This window comes from Phalacrocorax carbo, chromosome 11 (genome assembly GCF_963921805.1).
Source record: "Phalacrocorax carbo chromosome 11, bPhaCar2.1, whole genome shotgun sequence".
NCBI lineage: Eukaryota > Metazoa > Chordata > Aves > Suliformes > Phalacrocoracidae > Phalacrocorax > Phalacrocorax carbo.
In genome coordinates this window covers 22,668,964-22,694,077 of record NC_087523.1, presented here as the reverse complement: position 1 = coordinate 22,694,077, position 25,114 = coordinate 22,668,964, and the positions used below count along the sequence as shown (strand labels likewise).

Genomic DNA, 25,114 nt, shown 5'->3' with positions numbered 1-25,114 from the left:
CTCAGCCCCTGCGTCCGGCTCCGTTGAGGGCACCGCCAGATGTTCCTGGCAGCAGGGATGATTTTGGAGCCAGCACAGAAATCGCTGCCCGTTCTCTCCTGATGTCTGGCTGCCAGCTCCGTGATGCCCTGTGCAGCTTGCTCCTGCCCTCCATCCCCTCTAAGATACTTACACAAACGTGAGCTTGATGGTTTATGGTTCTGAAAGACTCTGAAGCCAGCGCTGGAAGTGTGGTGTGGGTGTATAGAGAGCAGCCTGCGGCAGATAGCAAATTTGTTTAGGGTCCTGTTTAAGGCTTGTCTGGCACCCTGCAACAGTTTGGGGGTTTTGCCGCCTCCTCCCACCTCTGAGCATCCAGGCATTTCCCTCCCCTGTGCCATCCTGTCCCTGCACCTCCCCGCAGGCACGCCAGCCCAGCGCTTCTCCCCTCTCCGCCGGTGTCTAAGCAACACAAATCACCATTCGCCGATTTACATTTTCAGAGATTACTACGCTGAAAGAAAAGTGGTGATGGAGAGCTGGATGTGGCTCTTTCATCCTTCCTTTCCTCCCGGGTGACTGCTGAGCTCGGGTGGGGAGGGGAGGGGACGTGGCGCAGGGCAAACCGCTTTTCTAATTGACATAGCGCAAGACTTGACACTTTCTCGCCCTCTTATCTCTCCAGCTTCCTTTCTTGCTGCTGCCAATAAGGGAGACTTTGTTATTTTGTTCTGATTAGTCTCATGTTTGCCTTCTCATAGAAAAAATTACAGTGATTCATGAATAGCCTGTAATTTAAAATATTTTTTTGGGGGAAAGTGAAACTCCAGTGACTGATTTTTGAAGCAGGTTCTACCCAGGAATTTCCCAATATTGCTCCTTCTAAAAAGGGAAAAATAAAAGAGAGGGCTGTGGCTTCTGTATTCTATACAACAGTTTAACAACCTCAGCAGTATTTGAAGATACTCCATGTATCTCTAGAACATCTGAAAATAAGGTTAAAAAATGATTACGAAACAACAAAGCAAAACCGAACCCGATACGATAAATCCAGCAGAGATCTTTGCAGTCGCTTGCGAGCGCAGAGCCTGGCTCCCCAGGGACGGGTGGCTGTGGTCCAAGGGGTTCGAGAGGCGAACGGCGCTCCTGCGCTTGGAGGTGCTGGGAGCGCTCTGACGGCTGCGCTGCGAAGCCGAGGTCCTGGTGACACTTGGTCCGTACAAATTCTGAGCTCTTGTTGCAAGACAAGGCGTATTGGGCCGGATGTCCTGGCCAAGTGCCAGTGCAGATAGCTGTATTCCATCTAATGCAGACTTTGCCTGCTGTTCCCATCGGTAAGTTACTTTAATTTTTAGTACTTAAAAGGTTGGATCGTGCTGGTGTACTCTGCCAAACAAATGAGTTATTCCACAGCAGAAGTAGCTGTGTTTCAGCAAGACAGTGTCAATATTATCATCTCGGTCTCCTGGCTAAAATGTGCTCCAGAAATATAAAATGGCTCAGTTTACTCCTCAGCGAAGGTTGGCTGATCCAGTCACACGCATTCAGCTGCCTACCATATGGCGAAGAACCTCAGCCTTTCATCTAGAGCCACGCTGGACCAATTTTCATGAGCACTGAGCCTCTGTTACGAATTTTTCAGCTGTCTTTTTTTCACTCTCTTATTTTCTGAGTATCTACTGAAGAACAGCAATAGATATTTATTTTGGCCAGCATCCCTGAACTTTGTTCCGCTCAGGCACGTTGGTCTAAACCTGGATTTTAGACTGATTTCTCAGAAGTTCTCCACAGCGCTGATTTATTGAAAGTGCTGTTTTCTGTCGCTCTCAGCCCTGGGTTGGGTTAAAGAATTGGACCCGCTCCCTTTCAGAGTTAATCATCTCCAAGAAATATGTCACTAGTATTTTATAAGTGATAGTACCTTTTGTTCCCATGGCAGGTGGCTCTTTATTTCTAAACCAGCCCATTAAACCTAGCTATTATTCCATAATATTAAGCTGTCGGGGTTTTTTTTCCTCCCTTGCATGTGCTGCTTTCTGTTTTTTAAACAATTAATCTTTTGCCAATTATTCTAGCATCCCATGAGGGTATTTTACATGCTTCATTGGTACTAAGTTGCTAAACTCTGCTAGTATCTGTTTCTAACCCAGAAAGATGAAACTAATTGTCACTGGTAGTGATGAGAATAAATCTACACATCTGATCGGCATTGTAAGTACGATGATTATTTTGTTAGGCATTCTTCACAGAGACTATTGATCCGGCATGATAATCAGATGAGTTGGTTTAAATCATGCCATCATACAGCCTTTTCCGGAATGGTGTTTTATCTGACAAGGGCAGAGTTTTTCCCCGAGCCTTTGGGGAAAGACGAGCATGCATCTTCCTTGGTATTTCCTAGCACAGGGCCTAATTCTGCGCTTAATGTTGTGCCTGTGAAAGTCGAAGTGAGTGCAGCCATCGGCTCCAATAGATACAGAATCCCAGTCTCTTTTTTACAGGCGTGTATAGCCATATTTTTACAGTGCATGTTGTTCAAATATTTAAAACCAATCTGTTGTTGATATTTTACGTTTCTGTCATAAACAAAAAGTAAGCTATTGTAAATCATCACAACCTAAAATACATTGAAGAGGAATGCAGTGACTGGAAGGGCCAAATGCTGCAAGTGATGGAGATGTTCATGAGCAGAGCAGAAACTTCCTTACATTTTTCCTCACTGATTCTTCTCCACTTGTCAGTCTGCAAATCACAGGGTACTGAAAGCAGAAAGACTCTCTGCACTCCCTAATCCTAAAAAGCTCAATGTGAAGTCGGGAGAAGTAGGAAAAAGCAGTTTTGGTCTCATTTTCATTTTTGAAAGTTTGGATAAGCAAATGCAGTTGGTGGAGAGAAGCCAGGCCAGGATGGGATGGGGAAAGGGCCTTGCAGTGTCCAGACATTAGGGAAAAATGGGACTTAGGAGGCTCAGAGCACCCTGAACTCCCGCAGAGATCGAGGAGAACAGGGAGCATGTCGCAGTGAAGCACCCGCGGAAGCCGCGGTGACCGGCCGAATGCTTTGGGTGTCCCGCAGAAGATGCGCTTTGGTCTGTCATCCCCGTACGCTGCAGCCCCAGCAAGACGGGCCTTTTCCCATGAAAGAATGGCTTATTGCAAGTTCGTTCCTGTTCCTCCTGGGTCTGTGCCCCAGTTCCTACTTGCTGGAAAGCGGACATGCTGATAACGTCTCTGCCTCCGGAGATACGTCGTGGTGATTCATCGGGGATGTCTGGGAACGCCTTTGAGACCATCACCTGGAGGGTGCCATCGAAATACGAAGCACTGTTTCGTAGAGCATCGAGCAGGATGCACTCGCTGGGAAAGCACACGCACCGTGCGGTCGCAAAGTCCATCTGTCCCCCCTGTGTTCAGGGTTTCGGTGGTTGAGCACAGCAGGCTTTGTAAACTGCAGTGGGTTTTTTTTAACTGCTAAGAGAACCTGATTCCCTTGTATCTAGTCAAAGGGTTTTTCTTTTTTCGAACACTTCATGAAAACTCTCTGAAACGCTTCAAGCTAACATCTTAATGTATTTATGACATTAGCTGCTCCTGCTCCAGAATGGTTGCTCTGAATCTCTTTGAGCCCGGCTGTTATTTTGAACATGACTAATTCCCTGAGTGACTAAGCTCTTAGATAATAGGAAAAATTCATCAAGTTATCTCGGTCTCCGATAGTTTCTATTGTTATGAAAAGACATCTTATGAAAAAATAAATAAAGTTGCCTATTATGTAACGTGGGCAGGGAAAGGAAAGGCAAGTATTGTTCGAGCGTGGCAGGAGAGTCATAGCTGGGAGGCAGTTTCAGGCTGTGAAATCTCAAACTTGGTTTAGCAGGAGGGTGTGGGTGAGAAGTCAAGTCCAGTTGCTGGTCCGGAGCCGTGGTGAACTCCCGCTGAACCCCAAGAGGTGTATTCATGCGCGCAAGCGCTCTGTTCAGAGGGGATCCCAACTTCTGTCTCCCCAGCTCTGCCATGCTACAGAATTCCTTGGATTTAACCCAAGATAACGTTGGGCATGCAGTAAATGGGCCAGTAAATGGTTTTGGAGACGCAGCGAGCCTCGGCTCCATCCCAGAGCACCTCTGTGGTGCCGTTGCTGATGAATGATGCAGAAGTGCAATTTGCGCTTCTTGAAGAAGCCAGCGCAACACCAGGTTCTTTCCTGTGCCCGTTGTTTCACCCGTGTCCTCCAGCAGGCAGGTTTAGCCCTGTGATCCCGCACAGCGAGCGTCCCTTTGGCTCGCTGCAGTGGCACATTGTCGCGGGCGGTCGGCAGGAGGGCAGCGCCGGTCGTTCCTGGAAGGCTGTTGTGTAGCATCAGACGGGGACCGCAGCCTGTGCTAGCTCTCGCTGCAAGCGATCCCACTGAGTCGGGTGGAATAGGAAATGAAAGCCTATTGGCATTCATTTGCCTCATTTGGAGAAAAAGAAGAAAGAAAAAAGCTATAAACTTTTTTTTCCCCCCATTTTAATGCTGATGTTATTGCTGATAAAAATGAATGCTTTATGTTCTATTCATACATCTACAGATATCCAGCTGGAATTCCTACTTCATTAGGTTGTCTTACATCGTTTTCTTCATTAAAAGCGTGCCAGATTTGATAGGCTGTTCCCTCTCTTTTTTGGAGGGAGGCAGGGAGAGGGGGAGAGAACGATTTATGTGAAATACATCTAATTCTCTGGGTTAATTTGCGTGAAGAACATGAGACCCATGGGTCAGCTTCTTAATGTTTTTTTCTTTACTCAATATCTTGACAAGAAGAAAGCCAGTGAAGCCAAAGTCAGCAGTGTCGCAGAAGGGGCGTGAGGAGGGCTGCAAGGAGCTGCAGGCGGTTCCTTCCCATCCTCATCCTTCTTGCGTGAGGCAGGGCCGTGGCTTCTGCTCCCACCTGCCACAGCGTTGCCATGGCTCTCGGTACGTCGCGGGGCTGTGCCTGGGCTCAGCTTTCCTAATACGTACGTGGTGGATAATTTCTTGTTTCCCTCAGAGTAAGCTCAGGCTGACAGAGCAGCAGTAAAAAGTTGAACAACGAGCTCCAAGGAGCGCACTGCATCAGGACTTTCAAATTCATAAGCCTTTGTGTTTCTCGTGGTGCGCAGGGGCAGGGCCTGATTTGGCGGTGCCCATAGGCAGAGCTGATCGGCTCTTCGGTGGAGAGGGGAGAGTCCTCGTGCGGGAGAGCTGCTCATTAACCCCATGCTTTCTGCGGGGTCAGTCAATAAAGGCACAAAGCAGAACCAGAAACTTTTTCTTCTTTTCTGCCTTCTCCTCCGCGGAGTGCCTGACACTGCTGTTTAGCATGTGCATCATGGATCACGCTGTTTCCATTCTGCCTGGCATCTCGCTCTCGCGCTGCTAATTGCTGGACCTCCGCAGGCTTAGGCAGGTGAAAATACTCTGTTAGATTTGCTTTTTAACTGCATAGGAGATGTGATGCACTGGATTTCAAAGGACCTGCCTGTGTTGTGGCAAAGCTGAAATACACCCTTTGATTCTTCTCTCCTCTGTCTCTGTGCAGCTGTATTTCTCAGGGACCACTGGGGACGCTGACCCTGGATTTAGTCAGGTAGTTTCTAGTGGGTGATGATTTTTCTTTTTGCGCTTACCGCTTTGTCTAGGCACGCGTCGATGTGAAGATCTCTGCAGTTTCATTTCAGCAATGAGAGCAACAGCACTGGAGTTCCCGTAAGAGTGCCTGGAGGGAGCAGTGGAAGGAGGGGGCTTCTCTTGGATTTTCCTGCAGTCTGGGCTTTGGGTTTTTTAGCCTTGTTTCCAGGCTCAACTGCAAGCCCAGAAGCCTGAGAAGTAAATTTAATAAGTAAATGTCTATGTAATTTTTTTAGGTCATTTTTTTTTTCAGACAAAAGAGAGCTTACGTAAGGTTAGAGTGAATATCTGAATTTGATGGGTCATCTTTTAAACTGAACTTTCTTGGTCCCTGAGGTCTTTGTCTGTGACCAGGGTAAGTGGTGTTACCGTGTATGATTTGTGCTGGATTTTAGGGGTTTCTTTTCTGTTTTGTTTTTCAAAATTGGGAGTCTAAGGATGCTTGTAGACTACAGGCTGGGGTGTGGAGCAGATATAAGGAGAAGAGAAAGCACTTGCACCATCATTGCCAGGGGCAAAGGATTTTAGTCTATCTTAATGCTTTAAGTTCAAATAAACTTAAAAATAGAAGTTTTGTTTTTCTCATTGCAATCCAGACAAGCACAATGGAATCAACCCCCCAGACAGGCTCGCTCTCCGAGCCATTTCAGCATGATTTGTATAGCGTTACACAAGCTATGAAAAGGGATTATATCGGTACATCACCCCCTGTCGGAGCGCAGCCACTGCTGGGGTAGAGCCTTGAGTTGCGCATGTGTGGCACCGCACAGCAGCTGAGGGCAGGACGTTAGCAGGGACGCGCTAGGCCATGCTTGGATGCAGGTGACACCTGGTCAGGGTGCTCTGGAAAAACATCTGTGCGCCTTATAAGACAACAGTGACAAGGCTTTGGCTTTATTTCCCCCCTCACAGCATCATGCAAGTGCTTTAATTCTTCAACAGAGGAAAGAGCACCATCTGCTGAGTTGCTGGCTCTGTTTGTAGAAGGAACTAGGATTAATTGAGGTCTCCAGATGTGGTCGAAGGCCAGCCTTGGTTGGTATCTGACATCTCCCTTCTGACCTTCGCTCAAGGGGTTAAGACCTGTTTATCTGGAACATGGTTGGTTTCCAAGCGGGTGGTTGACCAGGGCTGGTGCACAAGTACATCGCAACCTCCCAGGCCTACCTTTGATTGTTGTCTGGCTGTTAGTATTAAATTAAATGGTTATAAATAAATCAATCTCTACACTAGGGACGCAATTCTGTTGTGTATCGCGCCTTGTTTTCTGAGGTAAAATTAGAACTGGTGAAGGACAGGAAAGAGTTCACCTACTTCAGCTTGCCTGAGCTTTCCATGTCTTTGTGTATAGTACGTACACCGAGGGTCAAGCTGTGGAGGTCAATGTGATGCATCCCATCTTTTGGTGAAAGTCTCATTTTCCTTTTTCATGGAATACTTAGAGCAGTGACCCAGAGATGCTCCGGTCCGTCCTTGTGGCCACTGAGCTTTGTATAATGCTCTTGGCCAGTTGGTCATGCAGGTTAAGCAGCATGGCAAACTCAGCCTCCAGCAGTGCCTGGTGTTCTCTAAACATTGCAAAAGTGGGCTTAAAAACTTAGCTTACTCTCTTTTCCAGCGCTCTCAGCCTCACTACAAGAGCAGCTTGCTTCGCAGGTCTTGCTCTGCCTTCTTCCCCATCTACTTTCTCTCCCATTTCACTCTTTGCAGGTTCTCAGTTCAGCCTTTTATTGTGCAATTCTTCCTCTGAAGTCTGTTTATGCCTCACCAGCTTTTGAGATCATCATCTTATCCTTGCCCACCTCTGCTTCTTTCCCCTTTGTCTTTCTGTAATTGTATTTTATATTGGTTCTGTAAACGGAATCATTTGCTTGTCTAGCCGTGCTGTGAATTTGCTGGAGCGTGTTGTGCAGTTAATGTGGAAGATGCTGGAGGAAGCTGCACTTGCTGCACCCACCCCGCCACTTTGCTTTCTTGTTTGTCTCTCTGGTAGAGGACACTTGAGCTGCTGTGGGAGGGAGGGCTGGGACAGACGGTGAGGTGAAATAAAAGCTTCTAAGGGAGATGTGTAGAGCAAGGAAAAGGAAGAGGACAAAAGAAAGAATCATAGAATCATGAAGGTTGGAAAAGACCTCTAGGATTATTAAGTCCAACCCCCAACCCAACACCCCCAGGCCTCCTAAACCATGGCCCCAAGTGCCGCGCCTACACGGCTTTTAAACCCCCCCCCAGGGACGGTGACCCCCCCACCTCTCTGGGCAGCCTGTGCCAGGGCCTGACCCCTCTGGCAGGGAAGGCATTTTCCCTCACACCCAACCTAAACCTCCCCTGACGCAGCTTGAGGCCGTTCCCTCTCGCCCTGTCCCTGGTGCCTTGGGAGCAGAGACCAGCCCCTCCTCACTCCAGCCCCTCTCAGGTGGTTGTACAGGAAGTTACTGGAAGAAAGTCCCACGTTCAGGGGGACAGTGAGGACCCTTTGCATTTGAAGGATGGGGTGGAGGGGCAAGGAACAGTGGGTGACTGGAAAGATAATTTTTAACTGCCAAAATCAGCGGCCTGAGTCGGAGTCTTTACAGGTGTTCCTGCCTCGTGCATGCTCCTCAGTTTGGGTAAGGAATTTTAGGCATTTGGGAATTTTTAAAGCTTGCTGTGAAGCCAGTCCATAAACATACAAGATTATGGAGATTCATGAGGAAAAGACCTGCCTTTTGCAGCAGCCCTGCAGCTCGTAGGCTGGCGCCTCCCCTCTGGCCGAAGGATGGGGGAAGAGGGCTCTGTGTCAGACTTACTGTGAAAAAAAAAGAAAAAGAGGCAACTCCCAGTTTAAGAAAATCCGCCTTTTTGTAAATTTAGCAAATCATAATCCTACTGGCCTTTAATCTCGGAAATCCGGAGCTTAATTCCTGAGTAGATTTGGAAAAAAATAATGAATTTGATGATCTTCTCATAATCTCCGATAGCATCCGTGACTCAAGCCCTGTGTTGGTGCCTGACGTAGCAGGCAGCAGTGCCCAGCAGGTGAGACTGGGAATGGAGGAGCCGTGGCCCATCTCCTGCCCACGCCGCCCTGGGTACTGTTGCTCTTTGTTCCTCTTTGGGGACTGTGTAAATTCAAATGAGAAGTTTAAAGTTCTCCCGTGGTGCCGTATAGGTCTGAGGTGGGGCTTGGGCTCGAAGCGGGAATTCAGAACCGAAGCAGTTCAGGCCTCATGGTCGCCAGCAGCCGTCGTCCCCGAGGCCGTGGCGGTTTCATCCACTCCAGACCAACACGACCATAGTTTTATTCCCACTCAGAATCACAAGCCAGCGTGGGATTCGTTTGAAACTTTCCCAAATTCGCCAAAAGACGTACCTCCTTTGGCTGACTGGCGAAGAGGTTTTGCTGGCCTGGCAGAGCGGGGGTCCTCGTGCCAAATCCCAGACTGCTTCCCACGGCGGCATTAGCAGAATTAATAACCGGGTCTGCGTTGAGGTTACGAGTTTGAGTGCTTCCTTTTTGCAGTTAAGGGAAGATGGAGCTGATGTGTTAGGAAAACATAGACCCCTTAGCATGTCCAAGAGATTGCTGCGGCGGCGGTTGTTAATCTGCACGGGGGGTCTATGGCAGAGCAGGGAATTGGAGCTGAAACCCTGTGCTGCCACGTGCCCTGGCCTATCCTGCCAGCTCGCGCGGAGACAGCGTGCCTGTCCGTGGGAGCGGGATGTGGGACCTTCAGGCGTTCAGATTATAAATCCTCGCTCCTGAGTTCGAGCTGTGTCTGTTCAGCTGGCGGTAGCGGGTTGTGCTAATTACTGGAGACATCCATTGGAGGGAGTCGTGGTCACATGGCTGAGCCCGATGCATTACGCAGGCAATATATGCTTGGCATCAGCTGCCTCAGAGGCTTGCCTCAAAATTACCGTATTGTAATTAATGTTATTGTAGTGGCCCTTCTGATTTGTCTGTTATTTGGGAGTCCAGAATACACTCTCTCTTTATATATACGTGTCTATACAGATTTACGTACACGTATAGGTGGATGGATGGATGTGATGTATTAGTGGAAGCCCTGGCTGAAGGTCAAAACTGCTTTCTCATACAGGGGCCGTCGCTGACCTTGCCTTACAGACTGTGCTCCCCCGAGCCACTGTAGCGTCGGGGCATGTGCCGTGCTGCAAGGGGAGGCCGTATTTTATATAACTATTACAAATCTTTTTGATTCTTGTTCCTCAGTTTAGCTCTCTACAGAAGGTTAGACTAAACTTTTCAGAAAGCATTACGTGAAGTTAAACTTCGTGGTGGCTTTATATAAACCCCTGATGTGTAGGTGTTCTTTTCCAGTAAGGTGTCTAAGAGAAAGTACCATCCATTTTCGTAGTGAAATTAACATTGAGTGCACGCAGAAGGTATGGGAAATTACATAAAGTAGCAAGTACTATTGGGAATACTGTGAATATAATTTAAATAGAAGCTTCTGTGCAATAAATCTGTTTGTGCTGATGGCCCTTGGTAGCTGTTACACACACAGCTTTCACTGGAGCCCAATATTTGCGCCCGTGTGAGGTGAGGCACCCTGCGCTTTCCTGCCTGATCTTTTGGGGCGTTCGCTCTGGAGCGTGACCTGGGGAGGACGGAGCCTCCTGGGCTGCGCCAGCACCGCGCGCCTCTCGCCCAGCCCCTCGGGCGGGGAGGGCGGCGGTGGGGTCTCCGCAGCTATCGCCCCGCAGTCTGCAGCGGCTGGTGACGCACAGGCGGGGTAGTGGGGGACCTCCTGCCTGCAGCTGGCAGGCGGTTACAGGCAGGGGGCTGGCTTCGTTGCTTCTGTTTATAATCTCTGCCCTCCCCTGTGCTGTGACTGGCTCAGCTCTTGCAGAATGACTGCCTGAGACCTGCCAGGCACATTGCTCGTAATGAAATCCTCTTTTTCAGCTACGGAAGTGGCTATTGAGCATGTGTGGTAGCTATTGCACCTTTTTTTCTGGATATTTCTTAGGCCTCTGCTGCTTTACCTACCCAGTTTTTGCTCCCCCTGTATATGCAAAGGCACAGAGGAGTCTTGTCTTGAAACCCACCGGTCGCATCCCGTTTTTGGCATTGAGAGGACCCCAACAGCACAGGACAAGGCGAGGGACGGGCTGTGCCTCTGGAGGTGTCTGCAGGCCCTCGGGGCTGCTGTGGGCACGTACATCGTCTCCGCTGTGCTTTCTGCCGAAGTAAGGCTGAATCTGAGGCTGGGGTCTGGACCCAGGCTCCCTCTGTGCTCATTCCAGTTTAGAGGAAAAGATTAACTGGCTGTAAATTGCCTCTAAATTTGGGCCTGCTGTAGGCTTTGGAGATGGTTATTACTGAGACCAAAATGGGAATTTCCTGGATGTTTGCGGGAGTTCAGGCTTGGGCCTTGGAAAATTGCCTGTATTATTTTGGGGAAGGGTGGTAACAGTAATAAACACTCCACATCTATTATATGTTTGCTATTCTCATTAGCCTATAATTGCATTAAACAGACTGACTATCCTAAAAATGCACGCGTGGTAGGGAGTGCAGGTCTGGAAGCTGGTGACGCAGCAGATCCATCACCTGGGCACAGCCTGACGTGTGTGCTAATGGGGCAGCCGGGCTGCCTGCCTGGGGCAGGTTTAAAGCAGCTTCTTGTAAATACGCAGGTGAAAAATGGCCTTCCGCTGTCCTCCTGAATGAGAAATTCTCTGCTTGAACAGAGCAGGGAGTCTCAGTTGCTGGAGACAGCCTCTGGCTTTTAGTTATCACACAAAAGAAGAAAAGAGAGAAAAAGAAACCACCTGATTAGCCCAAACCTTTCTTATTTCTAATGCTGCTCAACACAACCCACCCCATGTCTGCGCTCACGTCATGGCCCACACGTGCTGCAAAGCTGGCCAGAAACGAGGAGGACGGTGCGTTGGGCGAGCGTTGGTCTCACACAAACCACCGGGGCTCAGTGGAGGCCGAGGAGGGGGGACGCTGGGGACGCTCAGTCCTCGCCCACCCGACACGGGCGCTCGTTTGGCAGTGTTGGGGGGCGGCTATAGAAAAAGCCGCCTCCTTTTGAGGGAGCCCTCCGGCAACCCGAATAGCAAAGGAAGAAAAATAAAACAAGCCTTGCAGTAAACAGCTGGGTTTAGCGTCAGTTTGAACGGTAAGGTGGGGTAGGAGCATAATCCAACCCGTCCCTCCCCCAAATGCCGGTGGCAAAAAATATCGGCCCCAGAAGGATGCTGCAGTGGGAGGAAAGGCTGCTTGTCATTGGCGTGAGCCAACTCCAGGCCCTGTCTCTTCAGGTTTAAAACATTAAAGTCCTGCTGAACTCCTGTTGTTTGCTACTGGAGAAGAAAATAGGTGCTTGTTTGGTGCGTGTTGGCCCTGGGTCCGCGTGCGAATGTCCCGTGTATGTTTGAAGGAGCGGGTTTCCTGGAAGGCGCTGATGAGCGGCCCCCGTCTGCGTGTTCTAGCGTGTAATGCCTGTGCATTGGCACCGTGTCTATATTTGTCTTTGCCTGTAAAATAATTTGCTTTTTCCAGCTGAGCACGTCTTTTTGTGTGCGTGTGTAGTGCCTCTCGAAGGTAACTGCTGGTTCTGGGGTATGAGGTTGAGGTTTCGGATAGAAGCTGGCACCTGGACCATAAAGCCTGAGTGTGTATGTGATTTTAATGCTGGCTGCTGTAAAAGGACTATAGATCCCCCATCCTGTCCTCTCCCCAGCTCCCCCACCCCTCTTTTATACATCTCTATCCGTAGAATCAGAATTCAGTTTAACTCTTGGCATGGAGCAACCCAGTGCAGTGCTGAGGAGAGAGGCTAGGTGATAAATTTAAGATGGGATGATGTGCATAGTGTTGTACGGTGCTAAAAAGTGATTCCCCCCACCAAATTCCCACGCTACAGGCTCACAGTGAATTTCCAAGTCACCAGGGGTTGCCTTTTCGTTATTTCGGCTGCTTTTCTTCCCCGCTCTTTCTCCTGTTCCCCTACCTGGTCTGAGCAGGCTCCTAGCAGCACTGTCTCTTTTTTGCTGGCATTTAATATTTTCCATCCGAAGCTTAGCGCAGGCGGTACAGACGGGGCAGACGCGTCCCCGCCGTACAGAGGCAGTGAGGAACGGGATCTGCGTTGCACAGAAAGCCCGGAGACGCCTTCCTGGAGCTCGGCGTTGGCATCCAACCGTGACGCCGGCTTCCCGGCCCCCTGCACAGCTCTGTTTTCCGAACTGCCGCAAAAGTCGAGGGGGAAAACATGCCTGCATGGCGCTCCCTGTCACGGCGGGCGGAAGACTCGCGTATTTATGGAGCCAGCGCTTCCTTTTGCGTTTGACTGACAGCCAGGATCCCTTCGCTGCCTGGTCACTGGAGCTGATTAGTATGCGCAAGGGTCCGCCTCGCACCGAGAGATGCAGCCGCAGCAGCTTGCAGAGCTGTCACACTCACACAGGCTTCTTATCTGCACTGGCTTGACGAATTAAAAAGCAAGCCAGCCAGCAAGAGAGAGACCGGGAGAGAGAGGGGGGAAGAGAGAGAGAGAGAAGCTTGCAGACAGCGCTCGCTTTCTTTTCCTAAAGGAAGGATTTTGCATCTTAAGTGCTCACTGGTTGTGATGATGCTTCACTTAGCGGGCTCCAGAATGAGCTAGAGACAGCAGATAGGGGGATAAACTAAAAGCAGACCACAAAGCATTACGACCAAAACCAAAACCAGGAACAGTTTTCTCCTCTATTCTAGCATGGTGGATGTATGGACAGTCTTACAGAGCAGAGGTTGACTTCTCCAAATCTACCAGCCCCACATCTTGAACACTACAGTGTTCTGCATTGCACCATGACCTTGGATGTTCAAACGGTGGTCGTTTTTGCAGTGATTGTGGTGCTATTGCTTGTGAATGTCATACTCATGTTCTTCCTGGGCACTCGTTAAATGGATTTTTTCTCCTGAGCTGTTGGGGGCTACTACTACCACTAGCAATTCAACAAGAGAGCAAGAGCGAGAGAGAGAGAGAGAGAAAGGCGAGAGAGAGAGAAAGAGAGAGAGAGAGAGAGATTTCTTACTGAGGGGGGAAACGCGTTGAGCTTCAACATGGCCTCGCTGTGATATGTATGACGTTGGTATATTATCTCTCCCTAAATCTTTTGTCATGTCTTGTCTTTTAAGTATGCCTGTAAGTGTAGCTGCTTTTGCCTGGGTTTTAAATGTGATAAATAACAGTAATCCATTCATATATCGTTCTGTGCTAGCGAGATAGAGCTATACCTATTTAGTTAGAAGCAGAGTGAAAATATCTTTCTGTGGTAAGCACTGGCTGTGTTGTTTTGCTTCCTTTAAAATAGAGGCTCAAGTTAATAATGAGTGATTTTGTGTGAAATTTCCAGCAAGCAGTTAATGTGCAATGTCTGTGAGAGTAACCATGTAGCTGCCAGGTGAGAGGTGGTGGTGGTGTGTGCGTTTGAATCGAGCTCTGGACATTTTTAAGGGGGTATGAGAAATCCTGTTAAAGGATTAAATCTTTGCTAAAATAACATTCAGCCACAAAAAAGGGAGAGAAATTCTACTTTCTGTATTTATCTGTGTTGCCTTGATGATCTGACTTGATTTCTCAATATTCAGCCCAAAAGCCTCCAAATTCTACGGCCACACTGATGTAGCCTAGCTCCTTTCTTTAAAGATGTGAGAGGGACCGAAACATAACCTGCTGGGCTTTTTCTCTGCTTGTATGTGGTTTATGCCTCTGCACATTGGGAAGGAGGGATCAAAGAGAAAAAGGGGAATGCATGCTTTGTTTTTCTTTGCTAAAGCAACAGATACGGAGGGGTTGGTTTTTGCTTTGATTTCTCTTGACATTTTATTTTGGCTTTCTTTTCTTCGGTGTGTGCGTGTGTATAAATGTATGGATAATTTTTGGTAACGTATGTAAGAAAAATCTGCGCCCACCTCAAGGATAACAAGATTTTGAGATGGGTTGATTTGCGTGACTTTATTTACATTGATTTTCTTGAAAATGAAGTGCTAAGTTGTGTATTACGGGCTTGCTGAAAAGGTGTCCACTAGTTAGGGGTCCTTCTGTTGAGAGATGTCTAGACCAAAATCGCAATGTTTACAGCTTGGAAGCGGGGCTGGCTGGGGGGGTTCGAGTGGCAGTGCGCAAAGTTTAGGGAGAATATGAAGGGAACGTCTGAAAAGAGCAATGTCTTTTCTTCTTGAGAAATATGTCTCTGTACTGTGTTTCTGTTAGAAATCTTAAGGACTTATTTATATATATATATATATATTATTTTCCCCTCCGGAAAAATCAGAATTGCTCAAAACAAAACAAAACAAATCACAGTTTGAAAATCTCTTGCTAATGTTCACTGGAATGATATTGCCTTGATAATTTAACTAGTTCGTGCTAATTCTAGCTGTCTGTTATTTATCTGATGTCCTCTGCTAATTGGGGAAAAAAAAATAACCATGTCACTGATTTAGAGACATAGCTGGAGCTTCTAGATGGGGACGTGTAGTTATTTCCATGTGAGTCCGTCTGCTGCAAGTTAAATGCCGAGCTGGGCTTAGGAGCTGATTTCAGCTGGTGGCATGACTGGAAATTGAGTTAAATGCTGCAAATCTGGTGCTTTCCAAGTGGGTTTAGCTATTAATAAAAGAGAAAAAAAAAATCTCCCTGAGTCCCGGGGTGGTAACAGTCAGCCCCCAGAGCTGACAAGAAGTGTTCAGCGGCAGTAGCCTGTTTTAATGGGTAGAAAAGCCAAGACCCAGTGATACAAGCCCAGCGAAGACGTTCCGGTGCCTGCTGGCTCTGTTTCCCCCTGTTCACTTGTAGCTATCCGTGCAAGAGGTATTGGCTTCACTTCATGGGAGACTGAGTGAATCTTCTTTTTATTTAAAAAAAAAAAAAAAATTGGTGCTGAGGACGTTTGGGTTGTTAAACGGCTCAAATTTGCTTTATTTTCCTGTTAGCTATCATATGTCATTAGTTTTATAGGTTGCAGAATCTCCTGGAAACACAATAAATGAGCAGAGATCACCATGGAAAGGAAATCAATCAAACAGCAGCCGAAATAACGCTTTCAGTGAGACAGTTTTAAGCGACATAGTGATTTGGAGGAGTAAGGGTGGGAAAATGAGGGAAAAAACCCAACCCTAAATTAGTTAAAAATGGGATGCAACTGTGTGTGAATGTTTATTTTCCTCAAGGTTAGCTCTCTGGCATGAAGGTTTACCTTTCAATAAGATTTCTGTGAGGGATGCTTGGTACCTAATGTGGTTTTCTAGCGCGTGCAAAGTGCATTCCTTGATCCGGGGCTTGTACTTCTCGGGTGGTATCTGGGAGGCGCGCGTGTACGCGACGGCCTGTGTTCTCGCGTGTCCTGGGAGCTGCCGTGTCCGAGCGCCGATCCCTGCGAGCCCCTCCTGGTTCCGTCGGTGGAGCCGTGTGTTGCTGGGGGGTCTCCGGCTGGTGCGGTGCATGGGGAGGATGAGGGCGTTGTGTACACTCAGCTACCGGGGGAGTGATTGCTGGGAGCTTATTTTTTTCCATCAGGGAACGTCCTTGAGAGAATGAATGTAATTTTATTACAAATTTCTCGCCTTTTATTCTCACAAAGGCTGGTGGAGTCAAAGGAAACAAGTTCATGCAGAGCAATATGAGCGTGAAAGTTGGGAGCAGAAAACTTTGTTATTGTAGCCACATCATTCTTGTTATATCAGGCTTCCCGTTGGACTTCTGGGGGAAAGAGAGGAAATAAGTCTAAAAAGTGAGCGAAGGCTGGGGTTTCTGCTTGTTTAGTTTGATCCCTCTTTCTCACCCCCAGTCCTCCGTGGCCACCGTCTCAAACAGGCCTTGAGCCACCTGCCCCCGCCCCATTTTTGTAGTTTTGCACCTGCAATTTTGTGCTTTCCAAGCCTGCAGCGGAGCCTCAGACTGCCCGGCTTGCAGGAGGAATTGGCTGGTTAAACAACTCCGTCTTGCCATACTTTTCAGGAGCGGCTCCATCCGTGACAGTCTGCATTAGCAGCTTTTTGGGGCGACAGCGTTCCTAGTCGCTTGCAGTAGATCCCCTGTACTCGTAAGTGACTGTGCTTGCAAAATTCGGGCTGTAATTTGCACGCTGTGAAACATCTACGTGGAGCGGAGCTTTCCTTCTCCCTAAGCTCCGTGGGATGGTTCGGGTCACGCGTGTGACTGGTCGTGGTCGGGTTCCTGGGGGGAGTTTGGCCCCGTAACAACCCCCCACTCTTTGTGGATGTTGAGTTCTTTATGTTTGTGGGGATGCTCAAGCCCAGGGATGGGGAAGAGGGATCATTCCTTTAAATAAATTGAAGCACTGACCCTCTAGAAAATACGGCCCCAAAGAAAAAAAAAAATTTTATTTGTATGCAAATAGCGTGCTTATAACCCATAAAACCTCCTTCAGTGATTGCTCCTGTGTATTTGCGAAGGCTGGGTGATGGGAGACCTGCCTTGCTGTTTGTCTGCTTAAGCAGGGTTCGATGTAATTTGCCACAGGATTCATGAAAATGCCTCTGACTGTATCATAGCAACCCTGTTTCACACACTCCATAAAAAGTCCATTCCCCCCGAGCGGCAGTCCGCCGTCTTAAAGATTCAGGCACCCTTCTCGCCACGGGGAAAGGGTGCACTTCTCCCTCTTCGGATGCTTTGGAAAAAGCATGCGTGTCAGGGTGATCCCTGCTAGTCCTGCGTTCACTGTGATTTTAATGGTCTGTCTTTAAGCTAATAAGAGGGCTTCCTTTTGGTTTTTTAAAGGCTTCCTCCCCCACCCTGAATATTTCCCACCTCTGTTTTAAACCTGACGTGGCAGGTTAAAAGGGGGACGGGACAGCTCAGAGGTCTCTGGCGTGATGGCTCTTTTCTGTCCTGCCATTTGGATTTTCCCCCGGGATGGCAGCAGCACAGCACTTGCTTGTGCTTTGCAGTGAATGAAGATCTGCCCAGATTCGAGCCCTTCTGTGGGAATGCAGAGGTGCTTTCTCATCCCGTAGATGAATGTTGTTCAGAGCTGCATGTTCACCTGACTCCTGCCCCCATCTGTTTGCATAATGTGGTTATATTTCTTTTTGGATCAGGTATTCAGTCCACAGCCCAACTGCTGTGTATAATGTCTGAAGGAAAATTGCCAAAAATCCATGTAAGTTTTTCCTTGGTTTTGTTTTATTTTGTGAATAGAACCCCTCTTCTGTATTGTTCACTTCATTTTGTTGTAGTTCTGTAATTACTGTACTTAATGAATGTTGGTTGTGATGGGAGATCCGGTGCTCTTTGTGTACAGTGCTTGCTTGCATGTGTGTATGTAGGGTGCCCGTACTGTATCTGTATGTGCTATATGGTGTGAATAATGCATCTGTGTCGGTGGCGGGGTGTCTATATTTTGCATTCACAGTGTGTGGCTTTCTCAACTGGGTGTGATAATCATGTTCAATGTGTATCTCCGGGTGAAATGTTATGCGAGCTGTTCTCATAAAACACAGAGATTTGTCTCTTACAATGTGGAACCTCCAACGACCAGAAGTTAGGAAGCTTGAGGAAAACTTCCTAATGTTAGTAATTGTGTAATACATGTCCTGTTGTGAAGAGGATGTTTGTTCAGGGGTTACAGCGGTGGCAGAGGATGGTTCTGCTGGGTCCTGGTTTTGCCACTGATTTACTGGGCGGCCTTGGGCACGTTCCTTCGCTGCCTTGTGGCTCCTCTTTCCTAGTTGTAGAAGAGGAACATCACCCATTACCAAGGCGTAGCCAAGACCGATCGACTCCTATGTCTTCCCTTTCTGCAGCGTCCCGTGGCAGCAAAGCGCTGTGGCGCTGGTCAGGCGGCAGCGGCAGGGCGGTACGGGTGGAGAACCTGTGCCTGCCCGTGTTGGCCTGGCTACGTGTAGCTGGATTTTGCCTGTTGGAGCTGGTGTAGACAGCAAGCTGTAGTGATGTATGCTCCTCACTAAAAATAGATGCTCCTGGAGCAAAAGCTGCTAGAGGAACCATGATTTTTTTTTATTTTATTTTATTGGCTGTGGTTTAATTTCTTTCCTGAGTGGAAATGAGTCTTGAACTACAAGAGCCCAGAGATGGCCGGGTTGTCTCTAGCCCTGCTGTCGTCCTCACCAGCAAAGGACCGTGCAGCTTCCACTGCTCACTCCCAGTTTTTGTAGACTCCTGAGGTGTCAGAAACACCACGCTGATGGCGTGTTCACTAGGACATCTGAGCTCAGGACAAGAAGCCCTCAGAGCTCTCCTGTGAAGGGACATGCTGGGCAGGCCTGGAAGCTTTACCACCTGAATTAAAGAGCCTTAGGGGCTGTGAAGGAGCACCCGCGTGAAGGTAGTTAAAAAATTAAGCCTGGATTTCAGCTGACTCTGGTTTATTCATGCAGAAAATTACATAGGAGTGTGCTACTTTGGGGAGCTACCCCTGCTCCCATCACGGGGCCAGGGAAACTGAGGCACAAGGTGGTCAGAGAGCCGCGCACGGTGGGGTGGGGGTTAGTAGCGGAGCTGGGAGCAGGAGCAAGGCTCGGGGGCCCGTCGGTCACTCTGTCTGCTCGGCTGTGCTACCTGCTCTTAATCTTCAGTGAGGCGGCGTGGGCAGGCACGCCGCTTGCTTCCTGGCTGCTCTGGTTTTAGCTGAACTTTGCCATTTGGAAGTGTCAGAGGGCCAGGCTTGTGCTGGGGAGCGTGGGGTGAGCTGCTCGCAGGCTGCGGGAGGATCTCTTTTAGGGTATTTCGGAGCTCCCAGAGCAGCAGACAAGTCTGTCCGTGCTCATGTGGAAGGTCCCATGTGGTTTAGCGCCTGCCCCTTCTTTTGCATCAGCTGAGACATATATAACATAACGTACAGACTGCTGGCAATGGTTGTGTTTCTATTTTAGGCAGCATCTCCAGCTAAGTAAAGCAGGGGCTACACCGCGAGCCACTTTGCAATCTTGTTTGAGTCTCTGAGGAACAAACTGATTCTCTAGCCATGTTGCCTTCCTCTAGGACCTGACCAGGGCTTGTGAGGCAGACAGTTGTAGCCCCGATGGGTGCTTGGGTGAGAGCAGGCAGCCCTGCCGTGGTGATGCTGCAGCCACAGAGTGAAGGCGGTCTCAATGGGTGGCATCACCCCGTTGCCACAGCATGGGGTAAGGCAGCCCGACATGGCAGGGGAGGGTAAGGCAGCCCGACATGGCAGCCTGCCCCTTTTTTTATCTTTTTTGTTTTAAACCAAAATTAATTTCCAGATCATTTATTGTTATTAGATTATCTTACTGCCCCACCACAAGCACGGGCAGCTGTGTGCTCAGCACCCTTCCCTTCCCCAGCTAAGCTGCTGCGCGGCGTTGCTGCCGTGCCGTGGCACGCCCCAGGGAGCTCTGCGTTTTGCCGCGGGGCCAGCGGGGTCTGTAGATGGAGTGGTCCCTCCTGCTTTGTTTCCAGTGGGGAAAGCAGCGTTGCCCGACTATCCTGTTGCCTCTCAAGACGGTGGCCTCTTGTCCCCAGATGTGCTTCCCCGCCTGCCTCCTGGGGTGACCTTTGCGGAGCACGTCCTGCCTGGAATGGTGAGGATAATTGTCATCAGGTTTGCAAGAGGGGCAGGGATGTACGCGAGCATCCTGGATGTGCCCGGTGCCACCAGAGAGCCGACTCAGCCTCACCACTCATGTAGTAAAATTCCCTGGGTGTTGCTGATGGGGTTGGTTTGCATCAGTTTCCTCTCGATGCTCCGGATGTTTGGCCCGAGAATGTCTGTCTGTAAAGGGTTAAGCTTCTCCTGGTGCCAGTTCTTGGGTCCGAAAGCTGCTGTAAGGGCGCTCAGAGCTCGTGGCTGTGACCGCGCTGCAGCGCACGCTCGACAGATGCAGGGAAAGGAATCAGCTGAACTATGAGGATCTGGAAAGTAGCAAAGATCCTAACTGTGTAGGGGGATTTCTTGTAATTGAAAACATGCAATATGGCCTCACCGCACAAATACAAATTTAGAGAAATACCCTAAGGATCAGTCGTTTACCCTGGTAAGCAGTGGGCTAATTTGCTGGGCGTGTCTGTGGAGAAGTTTTGTCAAGTCGAATTGTTCCCTTTGAAAAAAAGCGTCGGGTCTTGCTGGCGTTATCAGAAAACAGTTTTTTTTTTCAAAGGATTTCTGCGGACCGCGTTCCCCGTGCTATTTCTGACGCTTCCACTCTCCTGTATTGCATTCAGTATCTCCGACAAAGCTTTCGTAATAGGTTGTGCACTGAAGTTTCTGTTCTGATACCAAATTTAGGGAAGGCTTGTTATCTAAAATTCTTTCTTCCTGGCTTGATAAGGTGCTGATGAATTTTATGCAACTCTCTTTCCTTATCTATTAGGCTTCAGTCAGTTTCAGTTTTAGTGTAATCTTGGAAAAGTGCGATCAATCTTTAATGTTTGTTTTTCAGGTTTATTCCAAAGCCTTTTAGGCATGCTGGATGTTTGGTCTTTTGTGAAGTTCTGTGAGAATGAAGTTAAAAAGTCGCAATTATAGAACAGATTTGGAATCCAGATGAAACGTTTTAAAGTTTCTGTAAATCAAGAAAGAGCATCCTTTAAGTGGCTGTTGAATCTGGTGTAGTTTTAGCTATTAAATCAGAATTTTATTACTCTGGTGGTGTACATGGGCAAAGCTGGGTGCAGAAAACAGAATTCTAATGGTGCCATATATAGGAACGCGTATATGTGTGTACTTATGTGATACAGGAATGAAGGAGAGGGACTGTTCCCTCTCCATAGGTATGCATAAGGTAAGCAGGGGCAGCTTCACCTATCTCTGTCTTACACCATCGAGCAGGGCTGTGGGGGCACAGACTGCTGTCCCGGGGAGCCGCCTCCTGCTTTTGCTGAAATGCAGAGGCAAGAGACGGTGCAAGGAGGGCGGCCGTGCCTGTTCGGTGCAGCCCTCTCGGCGAGGAGGGGGCTCGCCGGGGCCGCGGTGTCGTCCCACCCCTGCCAGGCGCTGCGAGCAGGGGCACCCGTGCTGGGGTGGGGAGGAAACTCAGCTGTCGGCGGCGGAGAGCGTCTGCCTTGATTTTGTGATCAGCAGTTGACGTCTGGATAGATTTTCAGTCTCTTCTGGTCCAAGGTAGATGAATCTCTCATCTGATGGCCGGCAGCAGATCGATCCCATCTCCTGGACACTGAGGGTTTTGCAGAAGCGTCTACAAGTCTTTCCTAAAGAAGTGAAAGTACACGCGTGTGCAGAGCAAAGAAACTAAACCTCACAAACCTTCAGGGTGGGAACAAATATGCTTAAGACTAACCGGCTGCCTTATAAGTCTTCAAACAGGAGGAGCATGGCTTCTTCGGTTCATACCTGGAGCCTGGGAAGGGTATTCCCAGGCGTTACCAGGATCGGGACCCTGCGTTGATGGAATTTAGGAAGCACCGGCTCCGCTCCCGCCGCTGCGCCCCGCACCCCGCTGCAGGAGTGGGTGCTGGCGAGCCAGGTGCTGGTGCCACCCGCCCGCGGCGGGGCGGCACGCTCAGCCCGCTGCCATTTGCAAACTGTCGCCGTGGCCCCAACTGTCACAAAAGCCATTTTTCCAGCTCGATTTTAAGCTCAGTATGAGACTGTGCCTAGTCCCCAGAGCCCAGGTTCGGCTGGAGGTTGCAGGCAGTGCGTTCCCAGTGCTTCTTATTTTGCCGTCTCCCCCCCGTAGCCTCCCGGTTTCTTGTTCTCCTCCTACACTCCCTGTGTTAAACAGTTGCTGTGTTTTGCCCCAGAAAATGGTGATGGTTTAATCTATCTCCAGCGTGTGTTTTTAGAACAGATGCCAGGCTGGTCCCCCCCCTCGTCCTCGCACAGCAACGTGCGTGTGTGTGCATGCGTGTGCAGGCTTTTGTGCATCTTTGTGTGTATTTCTTTTTACATATAGAGGGAAACATATAGATTAAAACACGTGTGCATGTGTTTTTCCTTCCCAGATATATTTTGGAAAATATGAGTCAGCAGCAGGCAAGAACATATTACATAATCTCTGGGAGTGAAGAAAACCTTGCAATTTATTAGGAGGCAGGCTTTCTGCAAGCAGCATTTTTTTAACATCATTTTGTTACCACACATCGGTGTGCTCTCGGTCAAGTGCCTTTATTTCCATCGTACGCAGTTGTGTCCGATGCAGAAATGTAGTCCCAGTAGCCTTCGGTTTTGTTATATTTTTAAACCCCACAGTGACAGCAGCAGAGTCTCAGGGCTGCGATGATGATAGCGACTTTTTCTCCTCTTCCTTAACATGTTTTCCTACAAAGACTCTGCGATTTTCCTTTTCGGTTCCCCCCACTCCCCACCTCCTGCTGCTTTCTATAAAATCTCAGTGCTGAGAGAAATCGCACATGAGTGCAGCTGGAAATAAATGTTGCCCCCTCCACCTCCCCTCTGCTCACGGCCACCCACCTCCACCGCCTACACCCAAATGGGAGAGTGAAGTCAACATCCACTTTTAGCCCTCATCTCCTGCTCTTGCGCAGCTCTCCCCGCGAGCTTATTTCCAACCCTTGCAGAGCGTGGTGGCTGTGCCTGCTGTACGCGCAGAGGGTGAAATTCGGAGGGGGTTGAACACCGTTTTAACGGCTTTTGTAGCCATAAAAACACTTGTCTGGTCCCATCGGCAGTCGTGCTATCGTATGCCGTAACATAAGGGGACGAGAGAGGGTGTGCAGATTTTCTCGTGTTCCCGAAGCATCGCAGGGAGGGGGGAGCATCGTGAATTATGGCGACACTGAGGAGCACAAACAAAAAACCACGTAAGATGGATCTGGCTCAAGTCAGACAGCAGTGACGTCAGGGGTTTGAGTCCTATGTCCTGGGCTACAGCGGGTGTTGTGACTTGGGGCACACAGGCAGGGATGGGAAGCAGCGGGGCCCCGAGCAGAGCGCGGTGGTTGGGTGCTCGCATCCTGTCGACAGTGCCGTATCTCAAGTTTCTCCATCTCTAATGCCAGGCTTAATTCCAGGCTGTTCAGTCTGAATCCCTGCATTTCTGAAGGATGCTTCGAAAGCCTAGGATGGCAACAGGCACTAGCAGAGTTAAAGGAAATAAAGAGACTTGTTTTGTTTTTTTATTATTTTTAATTTGCCCAATAAAAACAAAAGGTTTGAACTGCTTTCATCTCCCAGGGCACTGCCAATACATCCGCTGTGGCTAAGCTAGCGGTTGCCTTTCAAGCAAAGAGAAAGCTCTGTTGTGGTTTTAAAATATCAAAGCCTTCCCAAGGAGGCAGTAAATTGCTATGCTGGCTGAAACCAGGAGTGCAAGTAGCTCCATGCCCTGTCTGGGACGGTGTCTGAGACACACGCTGTAGAGAAAATTGAGAGGGACACAATAATTGATGGTGACGGAATAACCTGTTTATCCAGAGCACTCTGTCTTCACCCCCATTAGCTCACGGGCTTCTGATGCTCAGAGACAAGAGAATTTGAATCGTCTGTATTTGTAAAACCACAAAAATCTCTGCTATAACTGGGAAATTCTCATGAGCTCAGCAAAGGGGATGTGCTCTTGAGTCCACCATCCATCAGGGCTCTCCATATTTTATTCAAAAGCCTGGTTTGAGCTACGTGCGTGTGTGTGCAGTGTTTGGAGGGGATTACAGGGTGCTCCCGGGGCTGGGGTTCGGGGGAACTGCCCCCCATTTCCAGCCTCTCTGCAGCCCCAAGGGTGGTATTGCAGAGGCTATTGCATCTTCCTACATCTCTGTTTCTCTTTCTGTAAAATGTGCAGAAGGAAATTGCCCTATCCTGTGAAATGGTTTGACAGCTGAGGATGAAAAGTACTGTGTTCAAGGCAGATGGGATTATAGCAGACCAAAGATTGCTCTGCCCTTCGCAGGCAAAGAGGGGAGAGGTGGTGCAGGGGGCCTCTGGCAGACCAGAGCTCCCACCCAGGCTGCTCCCTCCTTTACTTAAAAGCAATGTCTTGAATTCCACCTGCGATCCCAACAGAGACGAGATGCCAAGTGATTTCAGCAGGGTTCCACCAAAGATTGATTTGGCCTCAAATATTTTGCGTATGCAACGTCAGATTGCATCCTTATTGTTTTCACTGTTTTAAACAGCATTCAGCTAGATGAGGTCTGTATACCTCTTTAAAGCCTTCAATCGTTACGCATTAATAATACGGTTGCTCTGTGTTATTAATTGATCCAAATTAGGCTTTTTTGTTTCTCTAAGCCTTTTGTGGTATTTCTGTGCAGTTAAGTAATTAATCTGCATGAAGTACAAATACCTAAGTAAAAATAGGAGCTTTGCAGGAGTAGCTTTTCAGTCTTTCATGGCATAAGCTCGAGGGCAGAACCGTCCTCACCTCATAGCCAGTAATAAGATACAGGAGAGGCTCGCAGTGGGCAAAGGAGTGGCACAGAAGACACCTGAGGCAGCCCAGCCCGTGGTGGGATCCCCCTGAAAGTGCTGTCTCCTAGAGACACGCTGTCCCTCTGATGGAGTGACGTGAGCTCACGTCTTACTTCCCCAACCTTTCCTTTTAGAGCTTCTGTGTTTGGCC

General features: G+C 48.8%; 2 protein-coding genes across 5 annotated transcripts in view; both read left to right on the top strand.

Annotated features, from left to right (window-relative positions):
• ARHGEF9 (Cdc42 guanine nucleotide exchange factor 9) overlaps positions 1-25,114 on the top strand; it is a 224,912-nt gene that overhangs the window by 91,559 nt on the left and 108,239 nt on the right. The gene's annotated exons all lie outside the window — the stretch shown is intronic.
• LOC135315389 (uncharacterized) lies at positions 12,954-13,531 on the top strand. The gene has a single exon (XM_064463431.1). It carries the CDS (start codon positions 13,352-13,354, stop codon positions 13,529-13,531), a length of 180 nt encoding a protein of 59 aa, XP_064319501.1. The 5' UTR covers positions 12,954-13,351.